The 24,539-nt window shown below is 29.8% G+C and overlaps 2 protein-coding genes across 2 annotated transcripts; both read right to left on the bottom strand.

Moving 5' to 3' along the window:
* LOC131653565 (DNA glycosylase/AP lyase ROS1-like) lies at positions 1 to 6,714 on the bottom strand. The gene is made up of 18 exons (XM_058923748.1): positions 6,315 to 6,714; positions 4,494 to 5,366; positions 3,955 to 4,045; positions 3,341 to 3,881; positions 3,166 to 3,245; positions 2,986 to 3,070; positions 2,792 to 2,883; positions 2,578 to 2,646; positions 2,446 to 2,482; positions 2,277 to 2,359; positions 1,583 to 1,993; positions 1,388 to 1,424; positions 1,244 to 1,307; positions 959 to 1,041; positions 774 to 839; positions 573 to 687; positions 447 to 485; positions 1 to 356 (listed from the first exon to the last, which is right to left on the bottom strand). The coding sequence occupies exons 1-18, from the start codon at positions 6,454 to 6,456 to the stop codon at positions 148 to 150; spliced, it is 3,117 nt and encodes a 1,038-aa protein (XP_058779731.1). The 5' UTR covers positions 6,457 to 6,714; the 3' UTR covers positions 1 to 147.
* Positions 6,715 to 9,002: 2,288 nt separating this feature from the next.
* Positions 9,003 to 11,033, bottom strand: LOC131651065 (uncharacterized). Its single transcript, XM_058920743.1, has 3 exons — positions 10,786 to 11,033; positions 9,624 to 9,743; positions 9,003 to 9,094 (listed from the first exon to the last, which is right to left on the bottom strand). The coding sequence occupies exons 1-3, from the start codon at positions 11,006 to 11,008 to the stop codon at positions 9,003 to 9,005; spliced, it is 435 nt and encodes a 144-aa protein (XP_058776726.1). The 5' UTR covers positions 11,009 to 11,033.
* Positions 11,034 to 24,539: the final 13,506 nt, after the last annotated feature.

Raw genomic sequence — 24,539 nt, forward strand, 5'->3', positions numbered from 1 at the left:
TTCGAATCAACGACATCTCATTTGTTCACCTATAAGAAATACAATTACAAAGACGCGGATTCGAATCAACGACGTCTCATTTATTCACCTTTAAACAGATATAAAAAAAAAAACAATAATAATCCAAATGTACTATTAAAAACAATTTTACACTATGCTTGCATAGGTCATGATATTCCTGTCATGATTTGCAGCTAATAACTCATTTGGCGACTCACTTTTCTCTTTTTCAACTGCCTTTTTCTCTTTTTCAACTCTTTCTTTTTCAAATCTAGCAGTTGTGTTGAGATGCAGCAGGGATGATATTGGTTTTGGAGCTCCGGTTTTTGTATCAAATGCTCTCACACAAATGTATCCTATATAAAATATAAGAAGACATTACATATTCTATTCTAACCATCAAGTAAGGAATTTATACAAAACCAACTGATATATTATTTTCTTACCTTCGTTGAAGAATTCTCTAACTTTTTCAGCTGACATACCTGCATTGATATTTGATAGAATAGTCGTTATTATTCGTACAACAATAAAATAATACTAAAACGCGATATCATATTTGAATCATTTACCTCTTGTAATGGCAGATGTCCCGGTACCAAAATAAGCTATCTGTTTCGTTAGAGACCATAACAAACTTCTGGGAACATTAATCGGTTTTATCATTGAAGCGAAGTCAGCAAAAACCTAAAAAAAAATTAAATTATAGTAAGTACTTTTCAAGAGATTATCTATACTTTATGAGTCAACCAGCATTAATTTCAATTATTTACCTCGTTAATTTGAAAGTATGTTCCGTTCAAGGGAAAATACCCTTTCATTGCAGTTCGGCATGGTATCTGTTAGATAAATTTTTATTCAATCTATTAGATAAATTTTTATTCAATCTATAACTCTCTAATTTGTATAAGAAATGGTATTCAGAATGCAACATAAGTTTCATTGTTTAATAACTCACCAGAAGTGTTCCAGGAACTGTTTGGCTATTATCTTCCTTTTGCAAGTCAGATGTACTTGAATCACCCGAGCTTTCTAATTCCGCTATTTAAGAATACACGTAGGCATTTGTGCTCAATATTTTCTTTAAAAATACAATTTTCTTTGAAGTAATATTCAATATTGGATACTTTTATAGATAGAGCAATTTAGTAATAGTTAGATACAAGATGTATTCATCATATTGCCGATTTTGCTTAATATATGTAACAGAATGGCTAAGCTTATAAAAAGATGAAGAGAGTACCTTTTAGCCATTCCATAAGAAGATAAGGGGAAGGATCGTCATGTACACGAGGAGCATGCCCATGCTGTAAAAAAATGAAACATGAATATATATATTTTATGTGTGCATAATTATAGCTTAATTCGTGACTATTTTGGTACATACCTCTCTTAGGAGAGGGTGACCATCCGGGAGAACATAACTGAACAGAAAAGAAAGAAAAAACATATAAGACTACATATAAAATGAACACAAAATTAAATATTAACTTAATTAATTTAATAGAGATAATACAACTACAAATAATTTTAAAATATGAAGAGATCCAAATATAAAGATACAAGGAAGAGATAAACTTACACTATACGCTTGGTTTTTAGACGGCTAGCTTCTTTCATTTTTGGTAAAGGGGTGTTTGCAGCATAAGGATGTAAAGCAACTATAGCCGTTGATGTATTCATGTCATGGTCAAATCCATCGAAAGAATTATTGACGGTCTTTGGCAAGCATGATGATTCTTGAGTACAGAGGTCGACTATTCCCATATCTTCAATGTCATCTTCAATGTATTCATTGTTTTTGTTATTATAATCAGGGTAAATCTCCTCGTCATCCTTTGTTTCAAAATCAGCCAACTCCACGGTTTCAACTTCCGGTGATGCAGGCATCTCAATTATAGGCTCACATTCTTTAATTTCATTCGGAACAGACGTCAGTGCAGGGTTGTTTAGCATATCAGAATATGGATTGAATGGCAAGGCAAGTCTTTTGCTGCATATATATCAGCACATCGTTATACCAAAACCAATTTTAGGCGAGAAATTGAAACAATGCATATGTGGGTTAGTGGTAACATTGCAACTGTTAAAGCAAAGGTACAATTGTCTCTTCAAACTTTTTGAGGCAGGTTTAGAATAGTGTACAAATAAATTTACATTCAGACAACAAAAATTCCTAAAAAACAATAATATATGTTGTCAAAGCTAACGATTTCCTTTCAGCAAACCAAGTCATAACATATTCTTCAAATTTAATAAATAAATACAACACATACCTTGCAAGGGAACTTCGATAATGTAAACACGTCTGTTTCATTGGACAAGCATTGCAATTTGGGTGTTTCTTTGTGCAAAAAACCTACAAAATATTTTAATAAGATTTAAATTTTCTTAATAGAAAGATTAAAATAAAAATGTATTATTTTGAATAATGTTAACATTTACCTTTCCAAATGTTATCAGCTGATAATGCAATTCATACCTATACAAAGCCACGTATCATATGATATGCGTAAGAAAATTAATCTAATACAAAGTTCAAATAGATTAAAGATTAAAAAGATGGTTGATGTTTACAATTTACGATGATCAAGAGTGCATAGTCTTGGCCAAAGATACTGTTGAATTTTATTCGAATCTGGAAATCTGTTATAAAACAAAATATAGTAGTCAATAAATTGAAATATATAGTCTTTGCTAGATTAATGGTTGAATTTTGTTCAAATTTGGAAATCTGTTTTAAAATAAAATAGTGTAATTAATAATTAATAATTTGTAATATAAGACTTACTCCTCTAAATCATGTATTTGCATCCATTCTGGCAATGGTTGCAGAGGAACCCATCCTAAACGTACTACGATTCTTGCAACGTTTACATCCACCTATTAAAATTGACAAATTTTTTTACAAATAAAAACTATTCAGATCTAACAAAAATAGCTTCATTCATTAAAACAAGAACATTTGTCTTCGTAATTTCTTACCGGAAAAGCAATATGTTGAAGTGCTAAAAGTCTTATGCATTCCACACTTTTCAATCCCAATCCACGTACGCTCAAAAGATATTCCCTTTAACATAAAAAAATGTAATACTCATGTTGATGACTAATAAAGACACTTTATACATACAAGAACTTGCAAAAGGAAATGATGTGTAGACTTACTTTGCATCCAGTGGTGGAATATATCTCAGCCATTCTAGATCCATGTTTCCAGTGGTGGAATATAACTGTTTCAATAACTCCTACAAATATATGACAATGTACTGGTTACTTCAATCATTGCCTTCATAATATTTCAAAAGATACTACAAATATACTAGTACTAATATTTTTGTACCACTACTCTGCCAGCAATAATTCTATGTTGACCACGAATTTCAATAGCTTTTGCAACTTCGCCAGCTTTTGCGTCTTTTACTGCTTTCCAATCAACAAAATCCATGTGATCATCGTGCCGAGGCTTATCACTGTGGTATTTTCTTAGTGTATCCCAATATTGTCGTTTCTTTTCCAATAGCATCTCTTTTTCCTCTTGGTTCTTGGTCTTTTTTGTAGTTGGGGTTTGTTTCTTACCAACTTTGGGATAGTCATTGGCGGAATTGTATTCAGTTCCCCTGTTATCAACACTGGGATATTCATTGGTGGAATTGTATTCAGCTCCTCTGTTATCAACTTTGGGATATTCATTGGCAGAATTGCATTCAGTTCCCCTATCATCAACTTTGAGATATTCATTGACTTTCTCAACTTCCATTTCTTCACCTTTTCCATCTTTCATCTCTATATCAAACTTAGGATCCAACAAAACCATATTGTTATCTTTTTCACAGCTAACTGATTTGATAGGGAAATGAGCAGCAAGTGACATGAATGCAGAGCTATAGAAACAATAGTTAGTATTAATATTCAACACAGAAAAAATAGATAAATAAATTTTCTATTTAACTTTACCTTGACAAATAGTCAGACACGTTTTGAGTTAAAAAAACTCCAACCACAGAATCCAAAATTGAACCTTTCCACGGTAAGAATCTTCTATCACCTGCAAAGTTTATGAATGTGTCTTTTAACCAATGACAAAATAACTTAATACTAAACAACCAATTCATGATTTGCAATTGATTTACATCTAATAATTCAATATGCTACAAAAAATTAATTTGTTTATTAAAGAACTCAAATTAGCATTTAATGAGAGCATATTAGCACCATTTATTACAACAACAAAAAAACATTTGATTACTCATTATTATATGTCAAACAGTAAAATTGTGTGTTTCCTCGAATTCCTCTACTCATATAACATCCTAGAAAAATATATTCTTTTCTTTTAATTCAAACAAAAACTAAATCTAATCTAATTCACTTATAGAAACTAAGTCATCAACTCATTATCGATTCGAAGATTAAAAGACATATTTTACATTTTTATAAAAAAAATTCAAACATGTAAAAAATAGAATATGAAATCAACTGAAACGAAAACATGCCTTGGGTGTCTTGCATCTGATCTAAGAATGATTGAACCAAATTCTGATAATACTTTCTTATTTTCTCCCACTGAATACGTTTTTGTTCATCCTTTTCTTCGTGTCCTCTTTCAGCAAGGAGCAAATTCCATACTCGTAATGTATCATCATCAAACAATACATCAACTCTTGGAGATTGTTGTTTATAGATAACTAACTCCCCTGATTGTTTTAGGGTATTTATCTTTTGATGATCTTTTTTCTTCAAAGAGTTCAGTTCATTTAGTATAAGCCTCATTTGTCTGCTCGATATAGAACTTCCTTCTATGTGTAAATTTTCAAAACATTTTCTCTTTTTCTTAGAAAGACTTGATCTTTTCCCCTTTGCAAAAGGGGTTAAGACTTTTACCAAACACATTCTTTGTCTTCTAACTCTTTTCCGCTTACACATCAGTGGAAAATTTCCTCCAACTCTTCTGCTCTCAACTAGAGATAAACATGACAATGAATTTATCTTCTGATAACTCTGCAGCGAGTTATATTCAACGGCAGATTCATTAGTGATAGTAGAATTCCCAAATCCACCATGATCAACGGGTGAATCATTGAAATTTTCCAAAAATGGAAGAGAGACGAAATCTCCACCATCATCAAATAATGGTCGCCGACACTTGGGAGTTTTTTTGACATAAGATTTTCTCGGCTTCGGAGTTGAAGGTTTTGGAGTGGCACTGCTTTGAGGATGAGATTTCTTTGTTCTCTTGGGATCTTCAGAGACCACCTTGGGCCGATATATCTTTCTTTTATTTTGTTTTTGCTGCTCATCATTAATATCCTTTTGGCTATTATTCTTTGTTGCTGAAGACAGTGGTGGATATAATTCACTATTTTCACCTGTATAGTCATAGAAAGTTAAATACTTTAATTATAAGCCAATACATTCCAAAAATAACATTTATGAACATTACAAAGTTACAGAGACTAAAGTCATTTAAAATTGTTTCTATAACAACTTATAGACGAGTGTTACTAAGTCATGGTAAGCTTTGATTAGTTCTCACTTCTCACTTCGCAATGTCGAATACTATGTCTGTGATGCCCCAACAACAACAAGGCAGGGGATACAATACCCGTTTCGAAATACCTCATTTGTAATGCTCTAAAAATAATAACAAAAATATTGACACCATGATGCATAAAAGAAGCAATGATGTGTCTGACAACAACTTCTATCACAATATCTTTGATAGAATAGTAACAACAATATGAGAACACAAGTAATTGCATCAACAAGGTCCTTCAATCATCAAGTGATGCAAATAACAGACTCCAGCCAATGATGTTTTAAGCATACAACACTCAGATCAATTATAGCTAAACACACCAACATTACAATCATGAGTATATATCATCTAACTAATTATTTTAAGCATAGATCATAATGAATAGAATGAAAATAAAATCATCAATGTAGACATATATTGATAATGAGAATGCATCATCTATGTTGTTTACCCAAATACATGCAGTTAGTGATGCGTTTATCATCATTGAAGACTCAAAACTCAGCCAAAAATAAACCAATTGTTAACCCAAGCAAATTTTGAAATCCAAAACATCAGCAGAAACAGAATTCACAGTCCAACTGTTAAAGAAAAACCTGAACACGTAGTTAACCAGTGCCAAAAATCCTAAAGTGCAATCGTTCCGGTCCCAAGATTCAAATCTCTAAATTTAATAAAGAACACACAGGGGCTGATTTAAACAATCTCTAAACTTAATAAAGAACACACAGGGGCTGATTTAAACAATCTGTAAACTTAATAAAGAACACAAAGTTACATTGAGAACATTGGTCGAACACTTCGTCTGCAAGGTTGAACAAGCCATCATCGCCACCAATTACATTCTGTCCAGCAGCAGAAGAAGAGACTTTATCTTCTGATTCAGAATCGACACGGCTCGGAAACTGAGAGATTGCCATTGCCGTCAATGTTGTTTTGAAATTAGTTTCAATTCTATGAAGTGAATTTAACGGAATTTAAAGAAACCAGTGTAATCGTGAGGCGTTGGAAGGGATCTTGATATGATGATCAATGACAGTGATGATAAGAGTGTATCTATCATCAAACGATTATCGATTGTGATGAAAAGTGTAGAAGTTCAAGAACTCAGAGGTGTGAACTGTGAAGTGACGGCACTCAGTGAGAAACAAGGGTTTTGCTTGTGACGCAGGGTTTGTTATGCTTTCTAAAACGGTATACTCTTTTCTTTTTTAAATCAATTTTTTTAATAAAACCTAAATTTTAAAAAATAATATTTTTATAAAAAAAACCATGGATCCTCAGGCCCAAAACCTAATGATATTTTCGGTCATCTATTAAATTAAATATTAGTGTCCTTAATTTTGCTATGCTGCTTCCAACAAACACCAAACTAATTAAGAAAAATTCTCAATAGTTCACCAATTAATATCGACAAATCAAAGATTACCATCAATGGGATTATACTAAGTTATCGGGTTTGTGTTTTCTCTTTTAGGGTTTTTGTTGGTCTGATCTGGTTCAAACCCAACTCGATTTTATTTTAAACCAGCAGCTATCTAACTGCATTTACCTTTGGGCCTAACCACTAAGCTCAGCGCCTTGCACTATGCACACACCAATTTTCATTTGTTTTTTCTTTTCTTTTTAAAATCACAATTTCAAAAATGAAAAATATTTCTTTCTTTTAAATAATTCTCAAATATATCATAATAAATTCAAAAACATAAAAACAAGTCTTATGCTTAGAATAGATCTCAAAAAAAATTTTTTTTATCATAATAAATTCAAAAACATAAAAACAAGTTTTATGCTTAGAATAGATCTCAAAAATCTAAAATAAAACAATTTTCATTCAATAATTTCTCGATCCAACGTCAATTTTTTTTTCAAAAATCTTTTAATCAAATAGGATTGTATAGAGGGATAGGAAGTTCAGTTCTCACATCCTCTTTAATTAATTGAATACGAGTCCCTTGACTTGGTCATTCAAATAGTTACAATTCGATCAAAATACTTTTAAATAAATCGAGAATGGTTTGACTCATGAACAACAAAATGAAAAAGTGGGAAGTTCAGTTCATATCTTTCTCACGAGTATCTGATGCTCACCCGTCTATAATGCGTCAAAACTAAACTCGTCTCATTTCTTTTCAATAAAAGAGTTAAATGGGAAAGATGGAATTTCAGTTCTATTCTTTTCCTAGGTGTTGAATATATGGGTTGTTAGAACTCAAGTGTTCAACACTCATACTCAATAAAATCAAACTAAACTTGTCTCACTTCTTTTCAATAAAAGAGTTAAATGGACAAGATGGAAGTTATGTTCTAATCTTTTCCTAAGTGTTGAATACGTGGGCTGTTAGGACTCAAGTGTTCAACACTCATACTCAATAAAATCAATTCAAACTCTTCACTTCTTTTTTTGCCAAGCACGAAGCTTTCATCGCCCAAGTGCAAATTCTACCCAAGTGTGAACCCCATTTCAAAGTCTTTTCCACCCAAGTGTGATTAGACCCACAAATAAAATCAACCAACAAATTCGTAGTTCTTTCGAACTACAATAGCTCTGATTCTTCATTGAAGAAATGTAGGCACAAGACGCGATGTCTTGGCGAGCACAATAATAAAAAAATTAAAACTCCCTTTCTTTTCTCTTTTCTCGTAATAATTAGAAGAACGCAAACAAACACACTAACATACAAACACAAAGATAACTAAATGAGTCCTGTCAAGTACGACAAATGTGAGCTAATACTTTTCTCTTGCATAACCACTCTCGAATCCAAATTTGGTTGCGAAGACCATCTTAACATTTTCTCTCATGGGTTTTATCATATTTTCCCTTTTCTCTTTTGGAATAAATAAAATTTAGTGGCGACTCTATTTGCACCTTCGACGTGCTCGACGGTGCAATATTTTAGCCGACCTCGACAATTAGATATTTAAATTTTAAAAAATAAATTAAAATAAATTATAGGTCATAAATGGGTGATAATTATTATTGTAAAGGAGCGGAATATAAAAATGGTAGGAGATAGTCTTAAATCTTGTAGATCAAGAAGGTGATGAGCAAAGTAGGAACTCAAATTCTTGACGGATTATGCAAATTCTTATCAATCATGAGGGATAAAATTGATATATAGGATTGTGAAGGGAAGAGTAAAAAAAAACACATGAGATGTAGATAAAGTAAAGTGTGTTAAAGATGAAGAATGAAAAATTATGATAAAAAAAAAAAGAAAGAATATAAGAGACAAATGCAAAACATATTTCAAAAATTTATTTAATAAAAAATAAACTCAAAAAGAAGGTAGACTTAAAGAAGAATATTTCAATAATAATAATAAATTCATATTATAAATAATGAATAACAAATAATAACAATAATAATAATAATAATGAATTCACATTATAAATAAATAAATAATAATAATAATAAAGTCACATAATAAATAAGTAAATAAATAAATAAAAACATGTCTTACTAACCTGGATGTGTTGGTAATTTCTTACTTGATTCTCCGGTATGAGTTGGTAGTGTCTTACTTGATTTTGCGGTACTCGCTCCAAATAAAACTAAAAAAACAATTAAATGGTTAGAAAAATACTCATGATAGTCGAATGAAAAATTAAATAAAACTTAAATTCTAATTATTTTAGAGCTTCGATGCTAGTGTATAATTTTTTTATTCATGTATTTAATTCATAATTTTAAAATTCGTATTAAACATAAAATTAGTGATATATCTGGTTTAATCAATTGAATCAGATAATTAATAAATAAAAAAAAAACATAAGTTTTAAAAATACTTTTAAAAAACAGCTAAAGCAACTTTGCTTTTGTTTGATTTGACTCTAAAAGACTTAGAACAACTATAATTGAATTTGATGACTATAGTCATGTCTTATCATATTTATCATTAAGAAGATAAACAAAGTGACACAATAATAATAATAATAATAATAATAATAATAATAATAATAATAATAATAATAATAATAATAATAATAATAATAATAATAATAATAATAATAATAATAATAATAATAATAATCACCTAATAAATAAATAAATAAATAAAAATATGTCTTACTATTTACTAACCTGTATGAGTTGGTAGTTTCTTACTTGATTCTCCGGTATGAGTTGGTAGTGTCTTACTTGATTCTCCGGTATGAGTTGGTAGTGTCTTACTTGATTTTGGGGTACTCGCTCCAAATAAAACTAAAAATAAACAATTAAATGGTTAGAAAAATACTCATGATAGTAGAATGAAAAATTGAAGAAAAAAAACTTAAATCCTAATTATTTTAGAGCTTCGATGCTAGTATATAATTTTTTTATTCATGTATTTAATTCATAATTTTAAAATTCGTATTGAACATAAAATTAGCGAGATATCAAAATTATAGTTTAATCAATTGAATCAGATAATTAATAAATAAATAAATAAATAACATAAGTTTTAAAAATATTCACACAAAAAAATAGTTAAAGCAACTTTGCTTTGGTTTGATTCGACTCTAAAAGACTTAGAACAACTATAGTTGAACTTGATGACTAGTTCTAACAACAGCGATCCAATCCAGGCATGTCTTATCATATTTATCATTAACAAGATAAACAAAGTGACACAATTATGATATGTGAACTAATGTAAACTATCAATATAGATCAATTAAAATATAGTCTTAATTATTTTAGAGATCGATAATTTTTTATTTAAACAATCAATTCAATATTTAAAATCAGATTAAAGATCAAATTGGTGAGATCTCTAGATCTTAGTTTAATCACTATTTGAACAGATTGAATTCTTTTGTAAAAAGCTAGTTGAATCAATTTTGGTTTGATCCGACTTTAAAAGATCAAGATCTACTACGGTTGAACTTAATGGTCTAGCTTTGAAAACGAAGATCAAGCTACATCAGATCACATGGATAATTAAGAAGATAAACATAATGACACAATTACGATGTGTGATCTGATCTAATGTACGTTATTTATGCGCATCAATTAATTAAATTTATTTATTTAAAAAAAATTGACTTCGTTCGGATTTTAGATAAAAAATTACAAAAATCAAACCAAATCAATCCGTTATTTCTTTTATTGATTTAATTTTTTCTTAATAAACGGAATCGACTAGTTACACCCTAACAACAACAAATAAATAACAAATATTCATGTGTTATTATGCAAATCATGTAAAATATATTCACAAGATTAGATGGAACATGTGAAAATAGAATTTAGTGTTCATTACCATGATTAGATGGAAGATGTTGATTATTGGCTCTTCCACCTCTAGTTAATGAGTTGGAATATGGAAGTTCAACAAATGAAGTGCCTTCTCCAACTTTATGTTTACTCTTAAGTTCACATTTTTCAGGAGAAACATTGGCAATGCTTTGTTGCACCACGATAGGAACCTCTGAAGGAGGAGTATAAGGTACCCAACGTTTTTGCTCAGCATCATAGTACTCCATCAAGTTACTTTAGGTGCACTCTTAGATCTAGTGATTTGAGTATGATTAACAGCACGATTATCTACGTTTATATAGAAAAATAATGAACGGAAAATGAAGTGAATATAGATTGAGATTGAAAATGTTACCGTTCAACGGACAAATATGTTAAATATTTTTTATAATATATTTTAAGTTTTTTTATTCCATATTTTTATTGGCAAAAGAAAGAATTTTTATGTTTCTTTTATTTTCTAAATGATATTTTATTATTATAATACATTGCTTATATTTTAATAGAATACTTTTTTTTAATATTTTCATTTTTCTTAATTATGAAAAATTAATTATTATGACATTTTATACATTACTTTTTAAAAAGTGAGAATTTTTATCATGAAAAGAAAAAAAGGTTGTAAATTTGTTATAAATCTCAGATTTTGTTATCAAATTAATATGAGATTTTTGCCACGTGGCCATTTGACACAAAAAGATTTTTTTATTATTAAAATAAAAAATTAAATAATTTTGGTTTGAGGAGATAATTTGGATTTAATAAATAAATTATTTTTAAAATATAATGAATTATATTCATTTAATAAAATTTTCAAGGTGCTGTGTTGGAGCGATTAGTTATTAAGAACTATTTTTAAAAATTAAAATAAAATATTTTCTTAATATATAAAATTATAAAAACAAGTGTATATGTATTTTTAGGATAATTACATAAATTAAATGTCAATTAAATTTCTAGAAATACAATATTTGTAAAAAATATATACTCAAAATACAATCTGTTGGTTGAAGAATAGAAAACTAAAAAATAAAAGCCATAATAAATCTTTAAAAATTATATATTTGATTTATGATTTTTTTTTACAGTTAAATAAAACTTCACATTTCCATTTTTTCTTTAAAAAATAAAATAAAAAATCAATAATAATTATTTTAAAAATCATATGAGAATGACATTTTTACGTGAGAACATAAGAATGAATCTGAACCATTAGATTTTAAAATAAACTGTGTAAATTATGTGTCGTTTTTCTATTTAATTTTGTGATTTGAATTTGTTTAAAGATTCACTTTATTTACTAAAAGTGTTAAAAAAATTCGGATAAGCTAGCACATATTTGTGTGACGTATCTTGAACGTGGCCAATAATATTTTAGAAATAATGCGTTCAAATCTTATTTTGACGAAAAAATTATTTTAAGATTCACTTTATTTACTAAAAGTGTAAAAAATTTCGGATAAGCTAGCACGTATTTGTGTGACGTATCTTGAACGTGGCCAATATTATTATAGAAATAATGCGTTCAAATCTTATTTTGACGAAAAATTTATTAATGTGTTTGAACGTTGAATGTAAAACTTCTTATAGTTGATATTGTATGACTTTGGTTTGAATGGTAACATGCATTAAATATTTGAAAAAATAGTTTTGTCGAATAAAAATGTGTAGTCATAAAAATAAACATGTTAAAAAATAAAAAATGGAAATTTGAATTGTGTTAAATAGGTGGATGGATAGTTCAACGATATGTATTAATTTAGTTAAATATATATAAAATATTCGGTCTAAAATTCAATCTCTAACAATAATATTTATTTATATTTATATATTAACATAAACAAGTTGATAATAAATCAAAAAATAGGATGTCTTATATATTAACATAAACAAGTTGATAATAAATCAAAAAATAGGATGGAAAGACAAACACTTTCTAGAGATAAAATATTTGTATAAAATATATGCTCAAAATATGATGAATTGGTCGACAAATAGAAAATTGAAAAAATAAAAGCCAAAATATAATAAAATAAATAGAGATTAATTGAAATACATGTCAGTGTAAGACAACTTGACACCATCATCCAATTAGAATCAATGATTTTGACACATAAGTATGGAATTAAAAATATAAATAAATAAATTATAATTAAATCATTTTAATAACTACTTTTTTTCATAAGTCTCTCTTCCCATGTGTTAAAATGCTTCATTCTAATTGGATGATGGTGTAAAGTTGTTTTACACTGACTGTGTATTCCAATTAATCTCAAATAAATATTTAAAAATATATATTAGATTTATGATTTTTTATAGTTAAATAAAATTTCACACTTTCATTTTTTATTTAAAAAATAAAATAAAAGACTAATAATTATTTAAAAATATATATATAAAAAGCCACCTAAAAAACCAACAAATATCTTTCTATTGAATCTTGTGACTAAAATTTCTTGTAATTCACTTTATTTACTAAAAGTGTATACAAATTTCGGATAAGCTAGTACATATCTATGTGTCGTATATTGAACGTGTCCAATATTATTATAGAAATAATACGTTCAAATCTTATTTTGACGAAAAAATTTATTAATATGTTTAAACATTGAATTTAAAAATTCTGATAATTGATATCATTTGACTTTGATTTCAATTAGGTTCGATCATGTGCAAATGTAGGGAGTGCTACAGCATATGGCTTTAAATTTTTGGAGGCCCTAAATTTTGAAAGGTTTAATTTTTTTCATGCATTAGATATTTGAACAATAGTTTTGTCGAACAAAAGTGTGTCGTCATAAAAATAAACATGTTAAAAAGTAAAAAATGGGAATTTGAATTGTGTTTAAAATAGATGGATGGATAATTCAACCGGTATGTGTTAATTGAGTTATATATATATATCTATATATATATATATATATATATATATATATATATATATATATATATATAATATTTTGTCTAAGATTCAATCTTTGACGATAATATTTATTTATATTTATATATTAATATAAACAAGTCGATAATAAATCAAAAAATAGGGTGGAAAGACAAACACTTTCTAGAGATGAAATATTTGTATAAAATATATGCTCAAAATATGATGAATGGGTAAACAAATCGAAAACAAAAAATAAAAGCCAAAATATAATAAAATAAATATTTAAAAATTATATATTTGATTTATGATTTTTTTATAGTTAAATAAAATTTCACATTTTCATTTTTTCTTTAAAAAATAAAATAAAAGCCAATAATAATTATTTTAAAAATATATATAAAAATCTACCTAAAAAACCAACAAATATCTTTCTTTTGAATCTTGTGACTTAAATTTCTTGTAGATTCACTTTATTTACTAAAAATGTATACAAATTTCGGATAAGCTAGCACATATTTGTGTGACGTATATTGAACGTGGCAAATATTATTCTAGAAATAATATATTCAAATTTTATTTTGACGAAAAATTTATTAATATGTTTAAACATTGAATCTAAAAATTTTGATAGTTGATATCGTTTGACTTTGATTTCAATTAGGGCCGGTCCTGTGCAAGTGCAGGGAGTGCTACAGCACAGGGTCCTAAATTTTGGGAGGCTCCAAATTTTAAAAGGTTCAATTTTTTTCATAAGTATTAATTAAAATAAATAAAACATTATAATAAAAACCCAATAAATAAATAAAAACTATAATAAAAACTCAATACATATAAACTTTGAGATGGATCAAAACTTAAAATAATTATAATTAAATATACTATTGATTAATACATAATTTTATTTTTTATGTGTCTTTTTAAATTATTATAATGCATTTATTTCTTAAATTAGAATGGGTTTCTATATTGATTGGGTCGGCCTTAATTTCAATGATAAGATACATTGCATATAGATTTGAACAAACCGTTTTGTCGAACAAAAATGTGTCGTCATAATTGATAAATGATAAACATACTTAAAAACACAAGAAACGAAGATTTACATTGTGTTTATAATAGTTGGTATTCGTACTTGCGGATATCCGTATACGTTAATAATTAACAAAATTACTTAAATATTATTTTTTTAAAATTATAATTGTTATTATATATTATTAGAATTATTTAGTTGAATATTATTATTATTTTGATAAAAGAAGAAATAAAATGAATGTAATTCATTTTTGTTATTTTCATTATGGGTTAAATTTAAAATATTTTTTGTCTTTAATAGAGATAAAAAAATTAATTAACTATATAATTTTTAAATATATTGAAATAATAATATTTATGAATATTCGTTTAATACTCGTAGATATCTCAAAATTCACATATACTCGACGGATATCTACATAGGTATATTTTTTAAATGGGGCGGATAGCGGGGAATAGTATATGTACCCACGAGTGCCATCTCTAATCATAAGACTGATGCATAATTTGATATTTATAGTATACATAACTTCATTAAAACATTACGTCAAAATTGTTAATAGCTCTTTTTTTTATATTTAATAGCATTTTTAAGTGTTATTGAAGCTTCCGCTAATATAGATTGTCTATATGGTAGTGTTTTTTAAAAGCTATTAAAAGTATATTCTTTAATAACACTTCTCTTAAAGCGTTGTCGAAACTCATAATATACATGTTTATCATGATTTAATAGCACTTTTTAAAAACATTATTATATAGCACCTTTCTAAAAAAAAAGCTATCATAGGTTATACTAAAAAATAATAGCGCTTTCTGCTTTAAAAAATTAAGATATTATAAAAAAGATTTTTAGAAATTATGAAGAGTATTATTTTTTTAAAAGAATTTGTTTAATTTATATATATATATATATATATATATATATATATATATATATATATATTATTTAACTTGTTCATTATAAAAGAACCTAGCTAACAATCAAATGTAACTCAAATATCAATAAGAATTATGAAAATACATCATCATAAAAGAAAATTTCACTATGTGTTGTTTATTAAGACCTGCCAACATACAAGGTAATTGTAAGTGTTCCTTTAGGGAACCATAATTGATTGGAGACGGGAGGTTGTGGGTTGGAACGCTAAACTTAAGTTTTTGGTATGGTGAGAAAGTGATTGACATGCAATGTTAACACTCTAACATTCAAATCATAATGTGAGTAAGATGAGTGAATAAAATTTGAATTTTGAATTGTACATGGAGAAATGGCGTGCTCCCTCTTATATAGAAGAGTGATTATAATAGTTTACTGATCTTTAGGCGTAAGATACGGTGAGTTGTTCAATGGATATTGGATTCAGATCGTCTGTGCTCAAACCCAGGATAACATTCTTGCTCTCAGAGTGACTTGGTGGGTTGATGCATTCTCTGTGCCACAGGTTATTCGACTTCCTAATCCGCCCAAAACAGTTTCCCCCAGAGTCCTTGCCTCTAGTTTATAGGTGAGAGTTTGTTGTTGTATTTCCCTGCCAAATGTATCCCAACTTGAGTGAAAAATCCATATGCAACGTTGTTGTCATTGGGAACTTGCGTCTAAAATGCGCCCCATGTCTTGGATGTCTTTTTGTATCCTCTACAACGATGAACCTTGAAAAGTGAAGCATTTGAGTGTTTTTATAGGCGATTTGGTCTGTTGATAATGACTATCGTCTTTCTATTGGTAAGATGTTACACGATCTTTGCAGGGCCAGTTATACAGTTTCTTAGGGAATTACCTTTACATCTTCTGTCATTTGTATTTCCACAACATATTATGTTCTCCACTAATAGAAGTGGTGACCACCATGTGTCAGAAATCAAAAGAGTATACTTCTGTTTCATGGGTTGACTTAGTAATTTCGGCTATAGTTTTTTCCTTTGCCTGTGAAAGGAACCTCGAAGGATCATTCTTCGACGTGGGACCTTCTTTATATTAGGGTATATTGATCCCTAAAGAAGATAAGAGGATTTGTGATGAGTACATTGAGTATGATACTCCTTTTTATAAATACACTTTTTTGATCTTAGGTGTCCCTCTTCCCTTCAAAAGTTTTAAAATAGAGATCTTGAACCGCCTAATGGTTGCCCCCTTTCTACCATCTTCTCAAGGTGCTACGTAGGTCAACGAGTCGCACCCAGGGTCAGGGCTTAATTACATTTGTGCATGTTACCCGATGACTTCTCGAAAAGTGTACCGATAACGCTGAAGTAATAATAAAAGATTTGTCTCCACGAGGACTTTATTTTAACTAGAAGATTAATTGCAAAATTTTGTAATAATAAAGGGGTTTTTCTTTTGAAAAGCGGTTCTAAACGATAATTGAAAAGGATAAAAATCAAGAATGCAAAGATGATTATGATTATTTATCGAGTCCCCTTATTTTTACCCATTGATGAATTGTGTACCTTTTGAGTGTCAATCATATTATTATCTCAATGCGAATTAACATAACCATTACACCCAATTCCTTGGTGTGCAACTCACTTATCTATACATAATCCCCTAATTCTTAAGGCCAATTCAAAGACAAATTTGACTTATTTCGACTTATTTGACTTATTTCGACTTATTTCACATCAAGGAACATCAATCTAACATATATCACATCAAATATTTATTTTTCTTCATCAACTCATCATATAACATATGAACATCAACAACCAATTTTTACAACATAACTTCACATGGATTTCACATCATCAACAACTCTTTCTCATCAACAACAACTCAAAACTCATCAACCATAAAATTTCAATACACACAATATTAATTAATAACATCCATTCAACAAAGCACGAAAAGCAGGATTAACAATAATAACCTAAAGAGGTTTTGCACAAACACCTTCAAAGTTCAATCCATTCATCAATGGAGGAAAATAAAAGAGAAAATGAAAGAGGAAAGCCATTTTTGTAATTTTTCTACCACCTTTTCAAAGTACAACGTAGCTCAATGAGTCGCAAGCAGGTTCAGGGCTTAATTACATTTGTGCATGTTACCTGATGACTTCTCAAAAAGTGTACCGATAACGCCGAAGTAATAATAAAAGATTCGTCTCCACGAGGACTGTATTTTAACAAGAAAATTAATTGCAAAAATTTGTGATAATAAAGGGGTTTTTCTTTTGAAAAGCGGTTCTAAACGATAATTGAAAAGGATAAAAATCAAGAATGCAAAGACGACTATGATTATTTATCGAGTCCCCTTATTATTATCAATTGATGAATTGTGTACCTGTTGAGTGTCAATCATATTATTATCTCAATGCGAATTAACATAACCATTACACCCATTTCCTTAGTGTGTAACTCACTTATCTATACATAATCCCTTAATTCTTAAGGCCAATTAAAAGACAAATTTGACTTATTTGACTTATTTCGACTTACTTCACATCAAGGAACATCAATCTAACATATATCACATCAAATATTCATTTTTCTTCATCAACCTTTCATATAACATATGGACATCAACAATCAATTTTTATAACATAACTTCACATCAATAACACTTTCTCAACAACAACAACTGTGAATACAAAATCACACTCACAAAGATGTTTTTGATTCATGGCAAACTCAACAAGCATTCAAGCAACAAGGTACAAGCAGAAGAACTCAAAGAAAAGCAAGCCTTGGTCTCTCATAACAGAGCAGGTCGACCTACTATGCACACAGGTCGACTCAACACAAGCAAAATAAGAGGACCTCAGAAAATCAGCAGTTAGGTCGACCTACTCCCAACACAGGTCGACCTAAAATGAAGAAATTTACATATCATTCTGCCAGGTCGACCTACACAACAAATAGGTCGACCTAATCTGAGAAAAATTCCCCAAAACGCATCTGAAGTGGATTCTGGTCGACCTACTTCTTTGACAGGTCGACCTAACTGGGAACAAATGACATCCAAAAGATATGCAGCTCTGTTAGGTCGACCCAGCCCTAAATTAGGTCGACCTATCTGATCAAAACTGACTTCCAAAGGATGTGCAGCTCTGTTAGGTCGACCCAGCCCCAAATTAGGTCGACCTATCTGATAAAAAAATGCCAGAATTTTTGGTTTTCTCTGCATCAACTGAAAAGCTCTCATATATATTGTCCAAGGTTCAATTATTGAAAACAACACCAACGACTGAAAGATACACAAAGGCTTCTCATCTTCGTTCTTCGTCATCTCCAACACAATTACACATAATCATTCTTGCGTTGAAGGTTAGTGATCGAGTTCGATAACGTCCATGGAACGGAATTGAAGATTCCTAGTGGGTGAAGATTTGTGGGGTTTTTGGTGAATAAAATCTGCGGGTTTTGTCCTCCAAGATAGGTGTTTCTTAGGGGTTTTTATCAAGAGGTTTCATCGAGGATCCATCTGAGTGTGAAGATTGAAGAACAAGGGTTCAAGGCAATTCAAGACACTGCAGAAAAGGGATCAAGTGAAGCTCTTGGATCACCTTGATCTGACTCAAGATTAAGGGGGAAGAAGATTCAAAGGATCGACATAATTGGTTTATGGTTTATCGCTTTGTTATCTTCTTTGTATAAACTGCTTTCAACATTAATGAAAGATTTCCCAATTTCAGTTTGGAATTGGGGGCAGACGTAGTCGTAGCGAGGACGATCGACGAACTGCCTAAACAAATATCGTGTTCTTGTCGCTTTTACTTTTTCATTTACGTTCTGTTCATATTTGGTTATAATAGCAAATTGATCAACGATTCGAGTGTTAAGAGTGTGAATTAAAAACTTATATAAACATCACAATCCATCACACATTGAATCACCATCAATTTGATCATTATCACCAAGTGTTTGTGTTTTTGCTTCTTTCACTATCACTGCATTGCAAACGTCGTTCATCATATAAGAAGTTAATTGATTTTCAATAGAGCGACGTATTGATTCTATAGTGTAGTCTCTTATCGTTTATCTCAAGCTGGTTAGTGGTTTTAACACATATACAATCGTTTCAATAGTGGTTCGGAATAGACGCGGGTCGATTCAGAATCACTTCCGCTTAAAGTTCAATTAATTCTGCAAAACAGTGTAAGATCTATTCACCCCCCATCTAGATCCTAAGGCCAGCGTCTAACAACAACATTTGCTCATCAACAACTCAAAACTCATCAACCCTAAAATTTCAATACATACAATATTAATTAATAACATCCATTCAACAGAGCACGAAAAATAGGATTAACAATAATAACCTAAAGAGGTTTTGCACAAACCCCTTCAAAGTTCAATTCATTCATCAATAGAGGAAAATAAAAGAGAAAATGAAAGATGATAAAGACTCTTTGCTGCCCCTCATGTTTAAACACTCATATATTGAATAACTTTTTCCCCTTACCTCGAATTTACAAAAAAAATCTTTGAACTTTGGCTATGGAAGTTCTCTTCTTCACTTGTTCTCTTAAGGTTGCCTCCACTCTCTTCTTACTCCTTATTTCCCAAAACTTTTACGTATTACTGTTTTTCTATTCTTTCCTCTATTTAAATCGAAAATCCTATTTATTTTATTTTATTAATCACACTAATTTCTTTAATTCCTCATAATTCCACCCACTTCCTTATTTTTATTCAAAATTTCATTTCACCAATTCTTTTAATCTCAATTTCTACCAATTAATTAAATAAAATCTACCAATTCTCCTTAATTTTATTTAAATTCTAATTTAAAACTAAAACCAATATTCTTCACTTCTACATAATGTAATTATTAAAATATAAATAAATTTTACCAAACAACTCATTAACTCATATTATATTAATTAATCACTCAAAGACGCTCTAAAGTTAAATATAAATTATTATAATAATTAATATAAATATTATAATAAAAACCGAATTGTTACAACTCTCCCCCACTTAAAGAATTTTTTCCCAAAAAATTTTCCTGATAAAACTATTGAGGACAAGACTCCTTCATCTGACTCTCTAACTTCCATGTCACGCTACCCTTATTGATGATTGCAACTAAAGAGATGCCAATTATGAGACATGTACCTTAAATAAATTATGAGATTCAGAGACCTCGACACTGCTAAGAGCAAAGAATTTCCAACTAGTTTGCGCGATCTTTGGCACCTTCTTTGACTTTGGCACTGGGTACTAATTTGACCTTACTCACCACAATTGAGAAAAGCTAGAGTTACACTCCTGCACTCCGCGGCACGATGTCCAAGTTCACAAAACTTAGGTCGAATGGACCAATTTAGCTGTGATACCAACTATATAACATCTTAAACCCCGAACGTATAATTTAAAGAAAACATGCCAAAAATGATAATATCAAAAGGTGTTACATATCAATAGATCACCATTTACGCAGAAATTAACGTAGTTTCATAATATAAAATATTCAATTAAACAACTTACAAAACAAATAAAGTATTTCCCAACCCAATGTTATATTATCTTAGCGATATACGAAAAACTAAACTACTGATATGGTACGAGAACAAAATAGAAAATAAACATAGTGAAGAGGCCAACTATGCCATCCTCCAAAACAATTATTGCTCACTAGTCTCTACATGAGAAACTGCATAACAAGCATAAAGAACAACACATAAACAAACAAAAAAGGGGTGAGAAATACATTTTATATATTAGCGGTGTATAAAACAGCAAGGATAGTATATTATCGCAGCTAAATCATTCATATAAATCCGACGACATAATAATTAATCAAGAGATACAATTATGCATGCAATGTATTCATCTCTTTTACTCTCATGCACGTGGTACCAATAATTTAGATATTCAGAGGTGTGTTACCGAAGCATCCAACTCGTCACTCGAACGAAGTCCTACTTGTCACTGGACCGAAATCCTACTTGTCACTGAACCAAAATCCTACCTTTCTCTGATATACACGATGCATGAATACAACAAACAATACAAATCGTCATCCACAATCCTCCAACTTCAATCCTTGTCACTGGACATAGGTCCTACATGTCACTAGTTCTTTCGAACTTAAACATATCATCATCAATTATTAGCGGTGCAAGGCCACATCACTGGTCCTTTCGAACCTAAACACATCATCATCAATTATTGTCGGTGAAAGGACACATAACTAGTTCTTCGGAACCTAAACACCTTAACATTGGTACTCCGGAACCTAAACATCTTAACACTAGTTCTTTCAAACCTGAAACAAACATCCATTTAGGGCTCGTTTAGTGCACAACATAAGAGACATGATAGGATATATGTATCTTATTATATCTAAATCCAGTGTTTGATGACACAACAAGATATGATAAGTTAATCTTGAAACTTATCCTATCCTACCTCACTGGTTCAGATTTTTATCTTGAGAATGAGTTGGATTAGAATCCAGCAAAATATGATAAGAAAATAATTTATTAATTTAACTCTATAAAATATAATTTAAAATAAAAAATCAAATATGATAAAATGTTAATAAAGATCAAATTAAAAAATAATAATAAATAATTTTTAAAAAATATGTATGATTTTGTCGAGAGGTAATTTTGTAATTTTATATAATATAAAAATAAAATAATAAAAGTATGAATATTAGTTTTTTTTAGTCAAATTTAAATATATTTTTTTATATGGGTAATTTTGTCACTTACATATTATATATACATACTTTTATTTTGCTTATCTATCCCCTCTCTCTCTCTCTCTCTCTCTCTCTCTATATATATATATATATATATATATATATATATATATATATATATATATATATATATATATATATATATATATATATATATATATATATATATATATATATATATATATATGAATATATAGGAATTCACAATTTTTTTAAGAAAAATTGAAATTGTTTATTTTGTAGTGTTAATGAGTTTTTTAATTATATAAAATTATTAATTTTTTTTATCAATTTATAAATTTTAAAATATTTTACAAAATAATTTTGAAAAAATAGTTGTTTTACAAAGATAAATTTATTATTTAATATATATATATATATATATATATATATATATATATATATATATATTTGATATTGTATGTGAATCAAATACATGATATGATAAGTCGTATCCTGTTTATATCGTATTTGTTGTGAAAAACGATGTCAAGAACAAAATATAACAGGGAATTAGGGAAGATAAGAAGAACACAAGGAATTGGTTATAACTGATATTCTTTTACTTTCTCTTAAAACAAGATCACAAGTTTACTATTGAGAATCAAGTGTGAGTGTGGATAATAGTCCCACATTAGAAATGTGTGTGGTGACTTGAGCATATATTAGTGGGAGAACCCACTCACCTATCACCTTAAGGTTTTAGGTGGATAAGTGGTATCTCTCCCACAAAGGTGTGTTGCTCAAAGGAATGTCCCGGAAATTAACAATGCTCCCAAACTCGACCATCCCCCGATGTTGCGCTAACAATGGTATCATGAGCCTTTGGTTCGAGAAAAAAGGGACCGACTAGCTAAAAACTTGTAGTTGAAAGTCAACGGATACATGTAGTTGAAGTCAACGGATACAAGTGTATGTGGAAGAGAAGCTTCCACATGAGGGGGAGCATTGTGTAAGACTCACACTTGAGGGGGAGTGTTGAGAATCAAGTGTGAGTGTGGATAATAGTCCCACATTGGAAATGTGTGTGGTGACTTGAGCATATATAAGTGGGAGAACCCACTCACCTATCACCTTAAGGTTTTAGGTGGAGAAGTGTTGTCTCTCCCACAAAGGTGTGTTGCTCAAAGGAATGTCCCGGAAATTAACAATACTCCCAAACTCGACCCTCCCCCAATGTTGCGCTAACATTTACAAGAATAACAAATAACCTCTCTCACCCTAAATTAGGATTTGCAGCTTAGCAATGATGAGAGACTAGTATGCTATTTATAATAAAACCTAACATACTAACTAATGAGCTTTTTCCACAAGGCCCATTACACAAGCCAACTTAATAAACAAGCTAACTTAATAAATTAGGGTTTAAACACTAAAACCTAATTTAACATGCTAACGACTCTAGCATCTTCGACACAAGCATGTGAACAACCTTCGACTTCATGCTTAATCCTGGCGAACCAAGAAGCTACCCTTCGGCCATACTAGAGTTCGATCCAATATCTCACAAATCTCCACCTTGGATCTAACTCTATAACATCAAGGGAACAACTAGCTTTCTTCATGCAGCTTTATCAACTGCATACAGTGGAAAAACTTGCAACTCGACAATGATTTGGTGATCATATCAGCAGCATTGTCTTCAGTCGAAACCTTCAGCACTTGGACTTCTCCAGGCTCGATTACTCCTCTGACGAAATGCAGCCTCACATCAATGTGCTTAGTTCGCTCATGATATGCTGAATTCTTTGACAGGTGTATTGCACTTTAACTATCACATTTAACAGCGATACCTCGACCTTGAAGTTTCAGCTCCTTTGCAAAACCTTCAAGCCATAATGCTTCTTTCACAACTTCAGTTAGAGCAATATAATTCGCTTCAGTGGTTGATAGAGCAACAACCTTCTGAAGTGTTGCTTTCCAACTAATTGTAGTGCCAAACATAGTGAAAACATACCCAGAAATAAATTTTCTGGAGTCCATACAACCTGCATACTCAGAGTTGACATATCCTTCGATTACTGCTTTACTATCTTCACCCAAGGCTCCACCATAAATTAGGACTCTGTTCAGAGACCCATTTATGTACCTTAAAATCCACTTTAATGCTTGCCAGTGAGCCTTTCCAGGATTTGCCATGTACCTACTTACAAGACTTACTGCATATGCTATGTCGGGTCTAGTACATACCATA

This window comes from Vicia villosa, linkage group LG2 (assembly GCF_029867415.1).
Source record: "Vicia villosa cultivar HV-30 ecotype Madison, WI linkage group LG2, Vvil1.0, whole genome shotgun sequence".
Lineage (NCBI taxonomy): Eukaryota > Viridiplantae > Streptophyta > Magnoliopsida > Fabales > Fabaceae > Vicia > Vicia villosa.

What these genes read in the sequence shown, in the direction of transcription:
- LOC131653565 (XM_058923748.1), bottom strand. Translation starts at nt 6,456, where the DNA reads ATGGCAATCTCTCAGTTTCCGAGCCGTGTCGATTCTGAATCAGAAGAT. An exon ending in GTGTCTGACTATTTGTCAAG is followed by an intron (nt 3,882 to 3,954) that starts GTAAAGTTAAAT and finishes TTGTTTCTATAG; the next exon opens with CTCTGCATTCATGTCACTTG. An exon ending in TTATTGCTGGCAGAGTAGTG is followed by an intron (nt 3,246 to 3,340) that starts GTACAAAAATAT and finishes ATATATTTGTAG; the next exon opens with GAGTTATTGAAACAGTTATA.
- LOC131651065 (XM_058920743.1), bottom strand. Translation starts at nt 11,008, where the DNA reads ATGGAGTACTATGATGCTGAGCAAAAACGTTGGGTACCTTATACTCCT. An exon ending in ACATCTTCCATCTAATCATG is followed by an intron (nt 9,744 to 10,785) that starts GTAATGAACACT and finishes GTTTATTTTTAG; the next exon opens with TTTTATTTGGAGCGAGTACC. An exon ending in GAAACTACCAACTCATACAG is followed by an intron (nt 9,095 to 9,623) that starts GTTAGTAAATAG and finishes TTGTTTTTTTAG; the next exon opens with TTTTATTTGGAGCGAGTACC.